This window comes from Chrysochloris asiatica, unplaced genomic scaffold, assembly GCF_000296735.1.
Source record: "Chrysochloris asiatica unplaced genomic scaffold, ChrAsi1.0 scaffold00034, whole genome shotgun sequence".
NCBI lineage: Eukaryota > Metazoa > Chordata > Mammalia > Afrosoricida > Chrysochloridae > Chrysochloris > Chrysochloris asiatica.
In genome coordinates this window covers 13,234,605-13,250,462 of record NW_006408552.1, presented here as the reverse complement: position 1 = coordinate 13,250,462, position 15,858 = coordinate 13,234,605, and the positions used below count along the sequence as shown (strand labels likewise).

Below are 15,858 nucleotides of genomic sequence, written 5' to 3'. Positions count from 1 at the left end.
TGACAAAAGAACGTTGCGCTAACTGTACAAGGGGAACTTCCAAAAGTTTGTGGGGAAATGCCATGATCTGGTCATTCAATTTTTCCTTCCAACTTTTTTTTTTTTTTTTGCAACAAAGCAAATATTTATTATAATTCTTCGAATGTTTGGAAAACTGCTAAACATTACAAAGCAAATAACCTCAGACTTTTTCCTTTTGGAAGCCTCTTTGCATGACCCCATGTATATGACATGTTTAGAACACGCACACGTCCAGGGACAAAGTGGGCTAGATTACCTGGGGCAGGTGGGAGGGGAAGCGGAATTGTGCTTTGAGGTTCAGTGTATGTTGTGGGGGCTGAAAAAGGTTAGGAAGCAGACAGTGCTAGCTGCACAGCACGGCCAATGATCTGACGCTGTGGACTTGTGGGCGTGAATGTGGCTAAATGTTGTTGAAAAACCTATTTAAAGCTACAAGACAAAACGCTATGGAGCACAGTTCTATTCTGACAGCAACAGGCTTAGTTTGGGTTAGACTTCAGACGCCCCTGCAATCTGGTGGTGTAACCTCGGGGACCATAAGCCCTTAACCCCCTGCACACCTGGTGGTGGAACCTGAGGACCCTGAGCCCCATCCCCCTGCACACCTGGTGCTGAAACTTGGGCCCCACCCTGCACCTGGTCATTGAGCCCCACGCTGATCATCACCATCTCTCCGACCATTTCAATCCAGCTGGTGCCACAGGGATTGTGTGAGTTGATGCCCCTCCGGAACCACACCTGGGGGAGACAGAGAAGGAACCATGGAAGGAAAAGGGTTCCTAGTTTCTTACAGCTCGGGACAATAAGTCCTTGAAATCTTTTAGGGGTAACATCTGCTACCTGCATACCCTCCTGCTCCTGACAGCACCCTGGGCTCTTGGAGGCTTCCAGCCCATCCTCTGCTGAAGGTGTTACTACTTCAGCAGACAAGTGGCCACCTGACTCTCCCTGGAACCTTCTCCAGACTGGAGACACTGTGGTGTTGCCTTCCTTCTTGGGACAAGGCAGGAATGAGCCAGTGAGGAAGGGACTTGTCTGTGGGCAGTGCCAGGATGGACACCAGCTACTGCCCCTAAGTCTAACCCTGTCCCTGACCCTAAAGTCTTAACCCTAGCCCCAAACCCCAACCACAGCCCTAAACCCTAACTCTAACCCTCTCTCTAAACCTGACCCTAAACCCTAGCTCCAAACCCCAGCTGTAGCCTTAAGCTTGAACTCTAGCTCTGACCCTAAACCTAAACCCTAATTTTAACCCTATACCTAAACTCTCTCTCGTCTCTAATATCAACCCTACAGTCTAATTCTAACCCTACCCCTTTAACCCTAACCATAACCCTAGCCCCTAAATCTAACCTAAACCCTCACATTTACCTAGCCCCAGCTGCTGACCCTTGACCCCTGGGCTGCCCTTCTCATTTCTCACACTACCACCCCATCAAGCGTTGTTGTTGTTAAGCGCCGTTGAGTCGGTTCCAACCCATAACGACCCTGAAACAGGGTTTCTGAGGCTGTAAATCTTTACGGGAGCAGAAAGCCTCATCTTTCTCCTGCAGAACAGCTGGTAGTTTCGAACTGTTGACCTTGAGGTTCGCAGCCCGATTCGTAACCACTACACTACCAGAGCTCCTTAACCACTACACTACACATCAAAAGCCAAGTTTCTGTTCTTACATGGTGCTGGGTTATTACAAGCCCAAGGACACACTGCACTGTCCTCCCTTTCTGTCACCTTATCTGGTCTCCCTTGTCCCTAGGGACCTGTCATCTCACACAGTCAGCCGCTGGCCTCCTTGGACACAATAGAGGCCATACAGCTGAGTTTGTCCCTCACCAGTGGGTCTGGACTCACTAAGAGAGACAAATGCTGGTCAGCTGATGTTCTCTCCTCTACTGCAGGGCTGTATGCAGCAGGTGCTTACTAACAGTGGAGTAGTTCGTTGAAAGGCTACTAGGCCCCTGACTGGGAGAGATGACTGTGGGAGAGACCTGTCCCCTGTCTTCCTTCATGGGGTGCTCACCTGACCTGAGCTGGTTCTTTAGGCTCCGTGGGATCCAGAACAGGTTGAGGAAGACTCAGCCTGGGGACCAGTCAACTGTGCCTCGGACTACTCAGGTGGCTGAGCTTGTTGGGACCCCCACTTTGGGACACAGCTCTGGGTACTCATGTTGGGGAATGGGCCCCAGGCCCCTCCTTCCTAGACCACAGTTTTGGGTGGTGGAGGCTTGACTGAGTGGGAAACACAGGCCCCAAGGACCTCCCTTTTGAAACCCCAGCTCCAGGTGCTGGGGGGCAGGCCACTCACATTTGGTCACAGGGTGATGGATGCTCCGGGGCCTCCAGGTCAGGGCTGGGCTCACTCACAAAGATGTCCCCCTTGCAGGTGACGGACCAGATGGCCTGGGGGGATGGGCGGCCGTGCACCTTCCGGCTCTCACAGCAGGATAGGCTGAGCAGGGCCAGCTGGTGGGGGAGACATAAGGTCAGGTAAGGGTGGGCAGGGCAGGGCAGGGCAGGGCGCCCCCCCGCCCACCCACCCACTCACCCAGTCATTCATTTCCTGCTCGGTGGCAGCAGCCAGGCATGCAGGCCACCTCTGCCGGGTCCTCTCGGGGGTATAGAGGGCAAAGGAGTGCTTGGCTTCATTCAGGACAGGCACCAGCACTGTCACCTCATTGAGAAACAGGTGGATGTACTGTTCAAAGAATGGGGTCACTGAGGGCAAAGGACAGTGCTGGGCAGTGCCACAGACTTGCGGTGGGGACCACCCAATTCTACAGCGCTCCTTCTGGGGGCCTCTGTGGTATGAGGATAAATTTGGCATGGAGAACATTATGGATGAACAAACGTGTATTTGCACATGGTCATTATTGGAAGGAATCCTGGTGATGCAGCAGGTTAAGTGCTGGGCTATGAACTGAGAAGTCTGCATTTTGAACCCACGAGCTGCACCAAGAAAGAAAGCGACAGCCGTCTGCTCCCACACAGATTTACAGCCTCGGGAAGTCTAGGGGAAGCTCCACTTGGTCCCATGGGGTCTCTCTCGATGAGTTGGAATAGACTTCACAGCAGTGGATTTCAGGGATAGGTTGATGTTAGTTACTTCTGGGGTCACTCATTTACATATGAGAGGGATGATTTTTAATTTGGAAAAACAGCACTGTCTTCAGTCAGACCCCCACTAGCTGTCCAGAGGGGGCACACTTTCTCTCATGTAGCTCCCCAGTCCACAACTTCTAAGAGTGGTCACCACGGGGGAGACTGTGGGTCTGCACTGAGGACTTGGGGATCCAGGGTCCCGAGCCCACTGCTCCAATCCTTCCATGCACACACCCTCCCCTCCTGGCCACCCATCCTGACGGTCCCTTCCCCAGCCCTGAGCACTCCGCACCTTCTTCTCCTCGTGGACCACGTAGTAGATGAAGAGGATGCTGTCTCGCACCCCGTCATGCCCCATAAACTGCTCCAGGGCCACACGCACGTCCACCCACTTGTGGGGCTTCCAGTCACACCACCACTGCAGTGCCCCTGTCTTCACCCACACGGACTGGGGTGCAGAGGGGAGTCACAGGTAGGAACCAACCCTAGAACCACCCTGCCCCTCCCCTCCTCAGGAGGCTCCTGTCCCCTTACCAGCTCCCCACTGCCAAGGATGCAGCCCTCACAGTATTCCAAAAGGGAAAGTGAGGCTAGACCACCCCACCAGATCTCTGCCCTACCTGACCAAGATGCCCAAAGCCCCTGGCCTCTGTGAGAATCACTTTGCCTTTCGCATACTATCCAACCACTGGTCCTGCCTACCTACCCTCCTGTCCAAGTCAAAGGGGTCCTCGTCCCTGAATCCATCACAGGCCCGAGACAGGGAAGGGCAGTGAACAGAGGGGGCTTATGGATGCCTACTGGGGGGATGGCACACAGCGGGCACCCATGGGTACCCATCAGGAGCTGGGATACACTGGGCAGCCGGCACACCTGCTCCACAGCCTGCTCATAGTGCCGGAAGTTCTCCAGCTCCCGCTTGGTCCGTTCTGTAAGTTGCTGGAAAATCTGCTTCCTCCAGGCGGCCGTCTGGGCCGGTGTCATGGGTGGCACCAGCGTCTGCACAGCTGGACACAGGCCTGTGGGGAGCGGGCCTAAGTGTCTGCGTGGCCCCCTTGAGGTCAGCCCCTGCACCCCAAACTACCAGCACTCAGGCAGTGGGAGGCCACAGACATTTGTTGTTGTTTTCGTAAGTCATTTTTCTCACCACGAAGCCTCATGAGCCCCTACGTAAACCATTCTGACTTGAGTATGGCTGGAGTGGGGAGAGGGTGTCAAGGGCAGGGGGACTCGGCTGGCCTTTGGGGCCATGGGCAGGCTGGCTGTGGGTTCAGGGACATGTGGTAAAGAAGCTGGGTGGCATGCAAGACACGGACAGCAAAGTGGGTCTGCTCAGAGCCTGAGGATCCCACCCCACGGCCCGGCTGTGGGCACCTCCTCTTCCCCAGCCCCTAGAGCATGGCTGCTTACCAGACTGGGCAGAAAACCACTTGAGTGTCGCATGGGTCTCCACAGCGCAGCCCCCTCCAGACACCCAGGCCCACATCGGATGGTCATCAGTGCTATATTGTTCCTCTAGGCCCCCTGGCAGAAGACTCAGGGAGAGCCTGGGGGGCTCAGCTGCTGTGTGGCTGGATGCCCTGCTGGGCTCCTTCAGGTCAATGTTGGTCCAGGGCAGCTCGGCCGGGGGGCTGGTGGCTGGGTCAGCCTGAGATTCCCCACCTGGGCCCCGGGCTGGGTCAGTCTCCTCCACCCCGGCTTTGGGCGGGCCAGGCCTTGGGTCCAAAGTCAGACTTCCCTTGCTGTCCAGAGAGTCTGCAGGATGTAGCTGGTCAGGTCTTAGTCGGCCCACTTCTGAGGGGACGTCAGCATCACTGGGGGCTGGTGACTCACCACTGCCCCTCACCTCATCACCGAAGAAGCAGCCAGCACTGGGGACAAAACAGGCAGACCTGTCACGCCCCAAAGGAGCCTACCCTCTGTCTGCTCCACCTGAGCCCTAACCGTCTTGGGTGACTGTGTGGGTCACCTCCTCTCCCAGCTCCTCCTCCGTGAAGCTCAACACATTAGGACCTGCTTCCCGGGATACACATGTGAGCAATCTGCAGAGCAGCTAAATCAGCATGTCTGCGAGCAGGGTGCTGGTGTTTGTAAATTGTATCATGGGAAGACATTGCGGTATTGTTAGGTGACATCAGTTGATGTCCACTTATAGTGACACTGTGTGACAGAGCAGAACCAACAGTCCCCTGGGGATTTCTAGACAGTCATCTCTATGGAAGGGGCCGTGGCGGCACAGTGGTCAAAGCGCTTGGCTTCCAGCCAGTGGTTCGTGGTTCGGCCCCATCAGATGCCCCAGGGGAGAAAGGTGAGACCGTCTGCATCTGTAGATTGGCAGCTGCAGAAAGCCTATGTTAGGGCAGCAGTTGTACTCTGCTTTATAATGTCGCTGTGAGTGGCATTTACTCCATGGCAGGGGGCGTATTTGATTTGATCTTTATGGGAACAGATCATCAGGTCTCTCTCCCATGGCTGGGTGGGTTTGAACCAGCAATCTTTTGGTTCGTAGCCAACTTAATATTGCTCCGCTGGGACGTGTCTGTAGTAAAATACATACAGCAAAAACTCTAGCCATTCAAAAATATGCATGTCAATGGGGTTGAGTACATTCAAAATATTGTACAACTACCAACTACTGTCTAGTTCTAGAACTTTTCAGTCAATCCCAACAGGAGTCCTTCTCTCCCAAGCCTCTGGCTTCCTGTCTCTGTGGATTTACTTCTTAAGAGTTTGTGGACATTTCATATGAATGGAATCATATGATGTATGGGTTTTATGTGTGGCTCCTTTCACTGAACATACTACACTGAGAGTCACACATGTTGTAGTATGTACCACGGGATTGCACTTCTTTTGATTACTAAATAATATTCTATCGGATGGATAGACCACTCATCCACTGACAGACATGTGGGTCATTGTCACATTTTGGCTATTGTGATATTTGCCGGTATGAACATCAGTGGACATGTGTCTGAGTCCCTGCATCCACGTCTCAGGCATATGCCTAGGAGCGAAACTCCTGGGTCACGTAGCAACTCTTAACTTTTACAAGAACCTCCAAACCATTTCCACAGCAGCTGCACCATTTTACACCCCCACCAGCAGTGTAAGTTCACACAGTAACCTGTCTCTTTGACTCTAGATATCCTGTTGTTCAGTGCCGTCAAGTGGATTCTGACTCATAGTGACCCTGCTTTCAAGAAGCAGCAGGCATCTGGTGGGTTTGAACCACTGACACTGTGATTAGTTGTTGCTAAGTGCCATCGAGTCTATTCCGACTCATAGTGACCCTGTATAGGGTTTCCGAGGAATGGCTGGTGAGTTTGAATGGCCAACCTTGAGGTTCAAAACAACTGTGAGGTCCAGTGCTTATCCTCCAGCATCACACCAGAACTCCATAGCTGCCCCTGTTGTTAAGTGTCATCAAGTCAATTCCAACTCACAGCAAGCCTGTACAGGGTGTCCGAGGAGCAACTGGTGGGTTTGAACTGGTGCATTCCAGTGCTTATGCTCACAGCACCACACCAGGGAGTCCTAGCTACACTGAGTGTCTAAAGGATTCCAGGGGATGCTGAAGGATAAGCAATGGAATGCTAACCATGAAGTCGCCAGTTCAAACCCACCAGCTGCTCCACAGGAAAGACGAGGTTTTCTGCTCCTAAAGAGATTTACAGCCTTGGAAACCCCTTATAGGTCACTGTCAGTTGAAATCAACTCGATGGTAGCAGGTTTGGTGTTTTGTTTTGTTCTTTTGAATGGGTGTCAAAAAAGCTCTAGTGGCACAGTGTTTAAAGTGCTTGGCTGTGACCCACAAGGTTGGCAGTATGAAGCCACCCGCTGCTCCACAGGAGAAAGATGTGACAGGCTGCTTTGGAAAAGATTTCGGCCTAGGACAGCCTCCGGACCAGCTCTACTCTGTCCTTACAGAGTTGTTCTGAGTTGGAATCCACTCAATGGCAACGGATTTTTAAAGACGACTGAATTTGAGCAACTTTTCAGGTGCCTATTGGCCATTTGGAGTCCTGGATAAGCACTGGACTACAAACCACAGGTGCTCCTTGGAAACCTTATACAGGGTTGCTATGAGTTGCAAGTGACTCCATGGCACTTAGCAACAACAATGGCCATTTGTGTATCTTTGCTGGAGACAGGTCTATTCAAATCCTTTGTGATTTTTAATTGGGTTGCCTGTCTTTTCATTGTTGAGCTGTTTAAGAGTGCAGGCACACCTCGCTAGACAGGGCTTCGCTTTGCAGATACTGACATTTTCACAAAGGAAGATCTGTGGACACCCTGCATCACAGAGCAAGTCTACTGGCGCCATTTTTCCAGCAGAGTGGGCTCACCTCGTATCTCTGTGTCTTGTTCTGGTCATGCTCACGATACTTCATATTTTTCCATCATGCTGTCGGGCAGATCATACACAACAGTCTAGTATCTACAGCACTTCTCTATGTGCTGGGAAACCAGAAATAATGTGTGCAAGTTGCTTTGAGATCTCATTTTATTGTGGTGGGCTGGAACCGAACCTGCATTTCCTGGTGGTCTGCCTGCACTTTACGTAATTTGGATCCTAGGTCCTTATTAGGTGTATGATTTGCAAAAATCTCTCTCCCATACTGCGTGCTGCCTCTCCACTCTCTTGACAGTGCCCTTGAATGCACAAACTTTTGTAAATTTTGATGAAGTCCAACGTCCTATCTTTCTCTTGGTGTGCGCTTTCAGTGGTAAATCTAAGAAATCATTGTCAAATCCAAGGTCATGAAGATCTGGCATGGGTTTTTGGGGGTACATCTCAGTTGATTCCAACCTGCTGCCTAGTGTGAGGATCACCAGTCAAGGGGACAACATCAGGTGGAGTGTTAGCAGGCTTCTGTCCAGGTCAGGGACACAGTGGATGTTCCATAATCCCCTGTGTTGTCCTCCCAGCCCTTTGGGCTGGGGGAGCAGACAACATCTGGTGAGGGCTCCAGTTACATAAGATGGTCCTGCGGAGCTCTGGGCCCTTGGCCCTGAGCAGAGTGGTCCTACTCTCTCAGAGGAGGCTCCATCAGCCTTCTCCAGGGGCAGCCACATCACCAGGAATGTGCTGGAAACGCAGAGGCTCGGGGCCCTGCCCAGCCTGCTGAACCAAATAGTCATTCAGAGCCATTGGTGGATTGTGAAGCCAGTCTTCTTGTTTGCTATTAGTGGCCATCGGATCAACAATGATTCATGGTGGCCCCGTGTGTGTCAAGCTAGAACTACTCAAAATCCTAACTCATTAGTACATCTCTAAAAGAATCAAAGCCAAGCGTCAAAACCATTGTCATCAAGTCGGTTCCGACTCATAGGGACCCTCTACCAAGTTTCCAAGGCTATAAATTTTTTTTTTTTACTAACAACTTTTTATTAATCTGCATCATTTTTACATAGTCATTGTTTGTTCTTCATGATAAGATGATTGTTTTACACAATTCACACAAATCAATGAATACATCAGTGCATACCAGAAGAAGCCTGTGTAAATGAAAACAGGTTTATCGACGATGGGAGGCGTCCCATGAACCACTCAGACCTAACTCTCCTCAAAACAAACATCACATAATGACACTCATCAAAAAAGACTTACGCAAAGAACCCGATGCACGTCTGCTGGTGGCCTCCTTCCCAAGAAAACTCTTTTTTTTCACTACCAGAAGCATGCAGCTGTGTAACTCTGAATCTAACTAAACACTTATAAACCATAAATCTACTTTAATATAGACCACGTTTTCTAATCAAGAACTTATTTTAAGAAGCACCTCATTATTTAAAATCAGAATTTAAAATAAAAATATCGGAAAAGTTCATTAGAGAGCATGTTTCTTAATTAACAAAAGACCATATGAAATTCCCACACATCTAGGACTTGTATTTTTCCTCTTTTTTCTTCCATTTTTTTTTTTTCAAATCAACTGTAAAATTTTTCATCCTAACATGCTTCTTTGTTTGCATGCTGTCTCCCAGTCTTTGTCCATATGGAAACACACTTCCGTTTATAGTCAGAGTACACGCAACAGTATCTTAAATGGAGCCAAGGCTATATAGTTTTATGTGAGTGACTGGTGGGTTTGAACTGCCAACTAATGCTTACCCTACAGTGCCACCAGGGCTCCTAAAAGGACAAATAAAAAGACGTTGGTTTGTTTTTAAAAGCTTTTTTAAGAGAGGAAAACATTACATGGTTTTCTTTTACGTCTGTTTGCCCTAAAGGAATGCTGTTACCCTATTTCTTCTTCATTCTTCTAGTCTATGAATGACTGCGATGGATGCTAAGAAAACAAGGGGGGAAAGACTGTGATCACTTAGAAGCAGATCACCCGGCCTGTCTACTGAGGTGCCACTGAGTGGGTTTGAACAGCCAATCTCTCTGTTAGTAGTTGAACACTTAACCCTCAGTGCCACCTAGACTCTAGACCTGCTGTATCAGAAACCCTAGAGCAGAACCTGGGAATCTGGGTCTGAATGTGATTCCAGGTGCCCTGCTTCCCTGTGACGCAGGGCGGGGTGCTCAGCGTGGACCCCATAGTGAGATTTCAGAGTTGTTGGGCCAGCCCTGCCCAGGGATGGCTCAGGGACCCCCTCAGCTTCCATCACCTACCTTGTCAGTCTCCCAGAGTGGCTGAACTGCTCCCCGAGGTAGAGGAAATTCACATGGCTCTGGGGGGTGGCACTGAGTCCATTTTCAACTCACAGCAAAGCCATGTGTTACAGAGTGAAACTGACCTGTAGTATTTTCTAGGCTGACATCTTTACAGAAACAGCCAAGTCTTCCTTATTCCTCAAAGTCACCGGGTAGGCCTTAACTATCAACCATTGGTCTGGCAGCAGAGCGCTTACCTGCTGTGCTCTCATGGCTCCTTAGAGTTCAAGGACGGGAAAATCTGTACCCTGGCCCTTTGTGGGTAGGGGTCTGGTAGCTCCCGCCTGGAACCAAGCCCACCTTGGGCACTGGAGGCCTGCACTGGCATCCTTCCCTGCCCCATCTCACCTGAGGAGGCTGGATGAGCTGCCAGAGTGGGACTGGTCACTCTCCCGGCTGGAAACGATGACCTTCCATGTCTTCCCACTGAGCTCACTGGGGGTGACACCCTGCCGGAAGTACATGGCCCGGTCCTCGCAGGCGATGCCCCAGACCTGGGACAGAGGGAAGCCCTGCAGGTCAGGGGCTGGAGCTGACACATGCAAGGAGGGGGGTGTTTATCTGCAGCCACTGGCAGGCATCCCCCAGCTGTGTGCATGCATGTGGTCATCTGGAAGTGGACATGGGGTAGTGTGCAAGTCAATGCAAGAAGGGGAGTCCAGCAAGGGGCTGGGGAGGCACTAGACCCCAGGGAGTGAGGAACTGAATCAGGGACTCCATCCTGAGCCCCTGGCCTCAGGTGGACTCAGGGCTTTTAGGTGACAGGTGTCAGTGGATGATGTGCCGTGACGTGGGGTCCACTGGTTCGTGCCGCCCCCATGAACCAGAGCACGGGCCTGTCTTAAAGATGCACAGTAACCTGCTTCATTCTGACCCCACTTGCCACAGCCAATGTGGCAGCAGGCAGGGCCAGGAGGGTGGTTTTCTGAATTGTGGTAAAGGGGCATGTCTACAATCTTCACGTGTGCAGCTCAGAGACCTGGGTTATGTTCATCGCCACAGACTGCTCCTGAATTTTATCATCACCCCGGATGAAAGCTTCATGCCTCCTCCATGGTGAGTCTGCCACTCCGCCCCCCCTGGTGACCATGGATAACCTCTGGTCTCTCTCCCACTGCCTTGATTAAGGCAACCACGCTGGGCAGCCAACCAGCCTAGAACAGCTCACGTCAGGCCCCTCATCTGCTCGGCCTGGTTAAGTGTGGATCCATGGGCTTTGTTGGGGCTGCGGCAGCTCCTCCTTGCCTAAGGCAGGTGGGCTGCAAACTCAAGCTGCTACAGTCCCTGAGTGTCCCAGCATGCCCCAGTCTCCCCGCTGGCCTCCATGCCTGCAGCCCTTTGGGCCATATGTGTCTGGGTTGCCAGGGTGGGTGGAGACAAAGGGAAGACCAGCAGCCCCACCCAGTGCGTGGGGGAGGGGGCTGCCCACTGGACCCATGTTCCTGGCAGCACTGTTGTCCGCAACACAAGTGCAGACATAACCCACATATCCATCGGTGGGTAAACGGAGTCACAACTATGCAGTGGACATATAATCGGGTAGTATTTGGCCACAAAGAGAAATGAAGTTCTGACGCCAGCTACCATGTGGATGCTGAGTAAACGTTATGCTGACAAAAGAACGTTGCGCTAACTGTACAAGGGGAACTTCCAAAAGTTTGTGGGGAAATGCCATGATCTGGTCATTCAATTTTTCCTTCCAACTTTTTTTTTTTTTTTGCAACAAAGCAAATATTTATTATAATTCTTCGAATGTTTGGAAAACTGCTAAACATTACAAAGCAAATAACCTCAGACTTTTTCCTTTTGGAAGCCTCTTTGCATGACCCCATGTATATGACATGTTTAGAACACGCACACGTCCAGGGACAAAGTGGGCTAGATTACCTGGGGCAGGTGGGAGGGGAAGCGGAATTGTGCTTTGAGGTTCAGTGTATGTTGTGGGGGCTGAAAAAGGTTAGGAAGCAGACAGTGCTAGCTGCACAGCACGGCCAATGATCTGACGCTGTGGACTTGTGGGCGTGAATGTGGCTAAATGTTGTTGAAAAACCTATTTAAAGCTACAAGACAAAACGCTATGGAGCACAGTTCTATTCTGACAGCAACAGGCTTAGTTTGGGTTAGACTTCAGACGCCCCTGCAATCTGGTGGTGTAACCTCGGGGACCATAAGCCCTTAACCCCCTGCACACCTGGTGGTGGAACCTGAGGACCCTGAGCCCCATCCCCCTGCACACCTGGTGCTGAAACTTGGGCCCCACCCTGCACCTGGTCATTGAGCCCCACGCTGATCATCACCATCTCTCCGACCATTTCAATCCAGCTGGTGCCACAGGGATTGTGTGAGTTGATGCCCCTCCGGAACCACACCTGGGGGAGACAGAGAAGGAACCATGGAAGGAAAAGGGTTCCTAGTTTCTTACAGCTCGGGACAATAAGTCCTTGAAATCTTTTAGGGGTAACATCTGCTACCTGCATACCCTCCTGCTCCTGACAGCACCCTGGGCTCTTGGAGGCTTCCAGCCCATCCTCTGCTGAAGGTGTTACTACTTCAGCAGACAAGTGGCCACCTGACTCTCCCTGGAACCTTCTCCAGACTGGAGACACTGTGGTGTTGCCTTCCTTCTTGGGACAAGGCAGGAATGAGCCAGTGAGGAAGGGACTTGTCTGTGGGCAGTGCCAGGATGGACACCAGCTACTGCCCCTAAGTCTAACCCTGTCCCTGACCCTAAAGTCTTAACCCTAGCCCCAAACCCCAACCACAGCCCTAAACCCTAACTCTAACCCTCTCTCTAAACCTGACCCTAAACCCTAGCTCCAAACCCCAGCTGTAGCCTTAAGCTTGAACTCTAGCTCTGACCCTAAACCTAAACCCTAATTTTAACCCTATACCTAAACTCTCTCTCGTCTCTAATATCAACCCTACAGTCTAATTCTAACCCTACCCCTTTAACCCTAACCATAACCCTAGCCCCTAAATCTAACCTAAACCCTCACATTTACCTAGCCCCAGCTGCTGACCCTTGACCCCTGGGCTGCCCTTCTCATTTCTCACACTACCACCCCATCAAGCGTTGTTGTTGTTAAGCGCCGTTGAGTCGGTTCCAACCCATAACGACCCTGAAACAGGGTTTCTGAGGCTGTAAATCTTTACGGGAGCAGAAAGCCTCATGTTCAAGCGTAAAGCTTGGAAAAGGCCATTCTACTAAAGGACCAGTTTCTAAACTGTTATGCTCACTTTAAGAGATGAACTCTTGAAACCTAACTTTTTTCACGTCAACTTATAAAATACACACAATCCAGACCCATCTTCCTCAGTCCTGCTGTGGCACTGTAGGGTCAGCACGGGACTGCTAACTACAAGGTCTGTAGTTCAAATCCACCAGCCACTCCTTGGGAACCCTATAGAGCATGGGTGGGGAACGTTCAGTCCTCGGATCATATAAGGCCCTCAAAATCATTTGGTCTGGCCCTGCCACAACAACCACAGTTCTAGCCATCACATTGTTGTTGTTTTTAAGTGCCATCGAGTCAGTTCTGACCCACAGTGACTCCGTAGAGGATTTCTGAGGAGCGGCTGGTGGGTTTGAACCTCAGACTTTGTCGTCCAAACTGACCTTGTGGTCCAATGCAGTGTCCTGCAGTGCCAAACCAAGGCTCCAGTGGTCACACAGGTGGTGAGTTAATTAAATGTTTGACCAAATATAGCAGGCTAATTCGTAAGTTTATTTTGTCTGATGTTATAAACATCCAAATGGCCCTTGGCAGAAAAAAGGTTATCCACCCCTGCTATAAGGAGCTCTGGTAGTGTAGTGATTACAAATCAGGCTGCTAACCTCAAGGTCGACAGTTTGAAATTACCAGCTGTTCTTCTGGAGAAAGATGAGGCTTTCTGCTCCCATAAAGATCTGCAGCCTCGGAAACCTTGTGTAGGCGCACTATGAGTCAGAACTGACTCCACGGGATTTAACAACAACAACAACAACAACAACCCCTGCTATACAGGATTGCTATGAGTCAGAAGCAACTAGTCTGCACTTAACAACCGCCACCTATAAACCCAGAACTCACCTGTCCCTTCCAATCCCTGCCCGTTCCCCTCACCTACCCCTGAATTCCCCAGTGGTTGTTCTGGCCCATTCTACATGCTGGCCTGGACTGGGGAGTCTGCACCATGTGAGTACTCATGGAAGCTGATTTAATAACAAAACCCTCAGACCACTCTCATCAAAATGTCTAAAGATCCACTTTCTTTTTCTCCTGAACCAGAACAAAGTTAGCACCGTTGAATATGTGTCTGAAGACGGAATAGCTCACGCAGATGTGTTAAGCTGTTAATTTCCATTGAGTCAGGTGCTGATCGCATAGCGCCACACCAGAAATCCAGATACACTAAAATTTTTGTTCGTGGGTTAATGTACTGGACTGCAAGGTTGGTTTGAACCACAAACCGTTCAAGCAGTTCAAGCTCACCAGCTGCTCCTCAGAAACCCTATACAGGGTCACTATGAGTTGGAACCGACATGACGGCATTTAACAACAACAAACAATTTGAAGGGGTAGCACTGTTTTCTTAGGCCCTAGGGTGCCTAAGACTGTTAGGGCACAGTCCTGTCTGTATGTTGTTGGACTGGGTGGTGGCCTGAGGCTTCAGAACTTTCAGCACTGGAGAAGCAGGTGCAGATATGGGAGACCCACTTTACACCCTACCAGGATGCGGGGTAGGCGCTCGCTCCATGTGTGGTTCAAAAGAACCCACAAGGGGAATCTGCAGTCAGCTTACTTGATTGTGCCTTCCCATTGATAAAATCAAAATAAAAACGGCAAACTTTGCTTAGAAGCAAGGGGAGTGTCAACTTGAGTGGCCAGGATTCTCAGTGGTTTGGCAGGTAAGATACAGTCATGTAGAGGTTTAATACAATTTCATTACTTCCCTGATAAGATCTACTATGACCAACCAGGCAAATGAAGGGAAGTTTCCTCATGTGTGACCTGCAGTATCTTTTCTCTTACAAAGATAACAGGAGTAAGAAGTGAACAGAGAAATGGGGACCTACTACCACCAAGAAAGGGGAGTGGGGTATGTCCTTTGGACCTAGGGTCCCTGCAATGTGAAGCTCCTGTTGTTTTTAAGTGTCAACGAGTTGAGTCAGTTCCAACTCATAGAGACCCTGTATAGAGTTTCTGAGGAGCAGCTGGTGAGTTTGAACCCCCGACCTTGTGATTCAAACTGACCTTACAGTCCAGTGTATTATCCTGCAGCGCCACACCAGGACTCTTAGAGCCTAGGAAAGACTGATGCCAAGACGCATGGAGATGTCCAAGGAATGCTGGACCTACAGATCCTGAAAGGAGACAAGAACCTTTCTCCAAAGCTTCTGCTCTGAATTTGAACTTTTAGACTCCTAAACTGTGAGAAAATTATTTTTTTTGCTTGGTAAAGCCAACCCCTTTGTGTTATTGCTGATACAGAAGCACTACAGAACTAAGATAGGAAGACCCCTGATTGATTGGGGGTCCCAGTAAACTAAACCAGTTGCCGTTGAGTCAGTTCCTTGAGTTTTGGCAATCTCATACAGGTCAGAGTCCAATTGTGTTCCACAGGGTTTTCAAGGGCTGATGTTTTTCAGAAGTGTAACTTTCTTCTGAGGTGCCTGTGGGTGGGCTCAAATCTCCAAACTTAACCATTTGTACCACCTAGGGACATCTCTGTTGTTGTTGTTAAGTTGTCAAGTGCCACTGAGTCAGTTCCAAGTCATAGCAACTCTGTATAGGGTTTCCAAGGAGTGGCTGGTGAGTTTGAACTTATGACCTTGCGGTTCAAACTGACCTTGTGGCTAAGTCCTGATCCTACTACAGTGCCACACCATCTGGTTATTTGAAATGATATAGTAGTATTAGGGTAAATACAGTTGTCCTGCATTTTTACATGGGGGTGGCCATGGGGCTGAGAGGGGATTCTGCAGACACCAAAAGTCCTGGAGATTGTCAACCATCTGGACAACAGAAGACACATGTTGCTTAATCTGTTTTATGGGTTTGGTTCTAAAGGGCTTGGACTACACTCTTTCTTT

At 50.2% G+C, this 15,858-nt stretch overlaps 1 protein-coding gene across 1 annotated transcript in view; it reads right to left on the bottom strand.

Annotated features, from left to right (window-relative positions):
• Positions 1–15,858, bottom strand: part of TECPR1 (tectonin beta-propeller repeat containing 1) — a 34,613-nt gene that overhangs the window by 11,213 nt on the left and 7,542 nt on the right. Inside the window, exons 7-13 of the mRNA XM_006859858.1 lie at positions 12,053–12,154; positions 10,134–10,279; positions 4,529–4,989; positions 3,992–4,137; positions 3,411–3,566; positions 2,565–2,714; positions 2,325–2,482 (exon numbers count right to left, since the gene is read on the bottom strand). Of these exons, the coding sequence (XP_006859920.1) occupies positions 2,325–2,482; positions 2,565–2,714; positions 3,411–3,566; positions 3,992–4,137; positions 4,529–4,989; positions 10,134–10,279; positions 12,053–12,154 (1,319 nt within the window). The remainder of the gene's footprint in view (positions 1–2,324; positions 2,483–2,564; positions 2,715–3,410; positions 3,567–3,991; positions 4,138–4,528; positions 4,990–10,133; positions 10,280–12,052; positions 12,155–15,858) is intronic.